Source organism: Cygnus olor, chromosome 4 (genome assembly GCF_009769625.2).
Source record: "Cygnus olor isolate bCygOlo1 chromosome 4, bCygOlo1.pri.v2, whole genome shotgun sequence".
Lineage (NCBI taxonomy): Eukaryota > Metazoa > Chordata > Aves > Anseriformes > Anatidae > Cygnus > Cygnus olor.
In genome coordinates, this window is record NC_049172.1 from 7,295,975 (window position 1) to 7,300,142 (window position 4,168).

The window sequence follows — 4,168 nt, forward strand, 5'->3', positions numbered from 1 at the left end:
CCTTTTCGGCCCCGCCGCCTCCCCGTAGCGGGGCGGTGCTCCCGGCTGCCATCACGTGAGAGGCGCTGGGAGCGGCAGCGGCGGCTCGCCGACCGGCAGGTAGGGCGGAGTCCGTCCCCCCCCCCCCCCCCCCCCCCCGCGGCGCCGCGGTGGTCCCGCCCGGCCGCCACCCCCGTCCCGTGAGGGGAGCGCACCACGGCGGCGGGGCGGGGGGGGCACGCGCGGGGCTGACCGTTCCGCCTCTCGTCCCGCAGGCCGGCGGAGGTGGCAGCAGCGCCGGGAGGCCGCCGAACATGGCCGACGTAAGCGGGGCGGCCGTTGGGGTTGGGGGGCGGCCGTTGGGGCGCGCGGACGGGCGTTGGCGGGCGGTGAGGGGGGGGTGCCGATGCCGGTCCTGGTCCTGTCACGCCGCTCTCTGTCCCCGCAGGACCTGAAGAGGTTCCTCTACAAGAAGCTGCCCAGGTAAGGCGGGGGCGAGAATATTTCTCCTCCCTCGTGCGCTTTTTCAGATAAAAATACGTTTTTTTTTCTGGTAATTCTTGTGTTTTTGACGCCGTGTCGCTTCGTGTCCCGCAGCGTGGAAGGCCTTCACGCCATCGTGGTGTCGGACAGGGACGGGGTGCCCGTCATTAAAGGTAACCGCAGCGCCAGGGGGCGGCAGGTGCCGCGAGACGCCCTGCCCGGCGCCTCAGCGCCACGAACTGCACCGCTTGTGCTTCCTCTACCTCAATAGTTCCTTATGCGTGTGTTTAAACTTACTCTAGGCACTCCTCAGTAGTTGTAGGCTGGGGGGGCTTTCCTCTTTCGCCTCGTTACTAAATAAAGTTGATGTGGCGCGAGGCGCTCACATCTTCGTGTCACCCCCCAACAGATACGGGGCACTTACCAGTGCTTTGTTGATGTTGAGGAGCAACTGAATCCACCTTTTACATGCCATACAGTTCACTTTGCTTTTTAGTGCTCTCATTTTTATCATATCTCTGCAGTCCTTGTTTCAGGCGTTTTTATACTGCAGGCAAAACGACTTAAGAACACAAAGATTCAAGTACTGCAGTTTTATGTGTTTTTTGTTGTTTTGGTTGGTTGGTTTGGGTTTTTTTGTGTCCCAAAGTATGTAAGCAGCTAGCAGCACTTGCATGTTTTCATCCACTTCCATTCAGTGACTGGAATTTGCCATTAATCACTTCGTTTAGCACGTGGGTGTGTGGGATGTGGAACTGAAGTGCCACCAGCACAGGCTGTGTGTTGTGAGGGGGAAGGCAGGCAGGGAAGGGTGCTGTGTAGCGACTGTAGGTCACTTACAGAGCACTGAGCGATGCGCTGCTCTTGAGGATTTTCCTGTACTTGTTGCGGAGGCGCAGATGATGCGTTACATGTACACCAGCACCAGATCTGCTTTTGGCAGACAAGGATTTGTGATGCAGTCAGAGAGAGAGTATAAAAGCAAAAATGTTCTTGTTCTGTTCCAGTTGCCAATGATAATGCTCCAGAACACGCCCTGCGACCTGGCTTTTTGTCCACATTTGCCCTTGCAACGGATCAGGGCAGTAAACTGGGACTTTCTAAAAACAAAAGCATCATCTGTTACTACAACACGTATCAGGTGAGTAACCTCAGCACGGCTTCTTCTCGGCGACTAGAGCTCCTCGTATGTTTTACTGAGTAAGGGAGAGAGCGTGGTTTGAAGCACGCTAGGCTTCCACTTGGCTGCTATTTCTGTTTTCTTTGTCACGCTGCTTAAAGCTGACTAAGCTGAACTTTTGCAGTATTTGTTGAACTTCTCAGTTTTGAGAAACATTTAAGAGACCATTCACTGGTGGAAAATGGTGAAGTTTCTGAACAGACAGCAACCAGGTATAAGCAGCAGGTGCTATTGATGTGGCTGGCCTTCAGAGTCTGCTGTGAAGGGTTTATGTTCTTTTGCAAAGGATATTTGTTTATAATTAGTGATGCCTACAGTTAAATAAGCACGAGCAGCCTACTTCATAGTTAATGTTACTGCTGCAAATATGACTTCCAAGAAAGGCTTGAAATACTCATAACTTCTACAAACTGGTTATTTGTGTCCTGGAATCTGTCACCTACTACGCTTCTGCTCCTTCTCAAGTCCTGGTGGCCTTGAGAGCTTTATGTTTTGGCTGCAGTAAACCAGCCCGCTGTTTAGCCCCTAGTATCTTGTTTTGTTTGGAGGATAAACGGTTGAATGAATTAGTTTGCATACATGAGTACGTTGCTGCAGTTCTCTTGATGCTACTAGATTGTTGATGTGCTTAAGATTGAAGTTCTCTATCGATGGAAGAAAAAAACATTGCTATATATTGAATCATATTTCAAAACAACAACCCTGCCAGCCCTCCTGTTATCTCCTGTTAGAGAGTGGTTCCCACAGAGAGCTCTGCAGCTTTTGCAGCTGAGGTAGCTCTCAAGCGGGTAACACTGGAGAACACCAGAGGGAAGGGAATGCCAGGCCTTCCACACACAGCTTCCCGCACTGCGGTGTAAGCCCTGCTGGTGCTTGTGACTATGGCATCCATCATGTGAACACTGCTGTTGAACGCTGCTCTCTGTCTCTCTCCTTGCAGGTGGTGCAGTTCAACCGCTTACCTTTGGTAGTAAGTTTCATCGCGAGCAGCAATGCCAATACAGGTACGTCTTACGGTGATTTTTTAAAAATATTTTGGTATTTCAAGCCCCAGGTGTTTGAATAATTGAAAATTAATATACCTTGATGTAAATTCAGGTAATTTACTTTTCTCCTGCTGTGAATTTTGTCCAAGTATTGTGAAGGGAAATGCGTGGGTAGAAATTCGTAGCTTCTGGGTGACTTGCTGGGGTTGTTACTCTGTTAGAAACACCTGACTTCTCCTGTGCTTAACCTTGCTGTGTGGGCGGTGACTGCACAGCACGAACCAGCTGCTCGGTCTCTTTCCATCAGTCCCAAGTTGTGTTGTGCAGTGAGACGTGCAGCTCCGTCCTCAGTTCTGCACGACAGGGCAGTCCTTCAGCAAGGCACCTGGGCTTGTGCGCGAGCAAAAGGGATGGAAGGGAGGAGGGGGGAATTGTGCTGCGCCGGGTGTTCCTGCTGGGGCTGCGGGCACTGCCCAGCAAGGACAAACAGCTCAAGTGAAACCCTTCCTGTGGCCCGGCAGGGGAGGGAGCCACAGGTTTTGGAGAGGGGCTTCCCTCTGTTGTGTCACCTGATGGGATGTTCCATTTATTTTCTTTTCCCAGGGCTGATTGTAAGCTTAGAGAAGGAGCTCACGCCCTTGTTCGAAGAACTGAGGCAAGTTGTTGAGGTTTCGTAGCCCGGTGGTACAGTCGGAGTGCAGCATTCCTCTGCAGCCCGGTGGACAGAAAGATTCAATGATCCTCAGTGCAATAGCACGTCTCGGAAGAAATACCGCAGCTCCTTAGTATACTAAATAAGAGTAAATTGTACATAGTACTGAATCTGAAATGATCTACTAGTGTGTTGTCGGTGGATGTTACTTTAGACCACGCTTCTTGTATCGCGCAGTACCGGAGAGACCACTACACAGCTCCCATGGAGTTTAGCTCAGCCAGCGAGGTGCTGTTGGCTCAGATGAGTGGCCCCCAGACCCCCTGCCTTACAGGGAGCCAGGCGCACGGTGGTTTGTCCTCAGGTGTCATCAAAGATGTGGCTGAAAGCGTTGTGAGGGCCAGCGTGCTAGCGGCGAGGTATCAGTACAATCAGCCAATACCCCATCTTTCTTACGTTGGTGATACTTCGGTGAGAGAATCTTACTAACCTGGGTGCTGGCTGCATCCTGCTTTCATTAAGAACGCTATTTCCATGAACAGTGTTGCTTTAGGGGTTTTCCTATTGCCCACATAAAAGCACCTGAACAGCGATTCACATGTTTTTGTTTTGTGTGTAATACATTTGTGAAGTTCTCATGTCTCTTAGTTTTGTGTGGGTTCATCACGGGTGACACTCAGCTCATTTACCTTTAGGTTCTCCTAAGTAAATATAAATAAAAATCAGTATTTTTAAATGACAGAGCCTGGTCTGCTCTTCTTTTGCGCCATAACACTCTACAGCATCTTGCATCACCTTTTCTGTGCAGAGAACAGGTCTCGTAGTTGTGTGTAAGTGTACAAAAGCCAGGAGTTTACAGGCTGAAAACTCACCAGTGTGCACCTCGGC

At 50.9% G+C, this 4,168-nt stretch overlaps 1 protein-coding gene across 1 annotated transcript; it reads left to right on the forward strand.

Moving 5' to 3' along the window:
• LAMTOR3 (late endosomal/lysosomal adaptor, MAPK and MTOR activator 3) lies at window positions 1-4,021 on the forward strand. Its single transcript, XM_040556864.1, has 7 exons — window positions 1-99; window positions 255-302; window positions 428-462; window positions 577-635; window positions 1,470-1,603; window positions 2,583-2,646; window positions 3,232-4,021. The coding sequence occupies exons 2-7, from the start codon at window positions 294-296 to the stop codon at window positions 3,303-3,305; spliced, it is 375 nt and encodes a 124-aa protein (XP_040412798.1). The 5' UTR covers window positions 1-99; window positions 255-293; the 3' UTR covers window positions 3,306-4,021.
• Window positions 4,022-4,168: the final 147 nt, after the last annotated feature.

What these genes read in the sequence shown, in the direction of transcription:
- LAMTOR3 (XM_040556864.1), top strand. An exon ending in CTCTACAAGAAGCTGCCCAG is followed by an intron (nt 463 to 576) that starts GTAAGGCGGGGG and finishes CGTGTCCCGCAG; the next exon opens with CGTGGAAGGCCTTCACGCCA. An exon ending in GTTACTACAACACGTATCAG is followed by an intron (nt 1,604 to 2,582) that starts GTGAGTAACCTC and finishes CTCTCCTTGCAG; the next exon opens with GTGGTGCAGTTCAACCGCTT.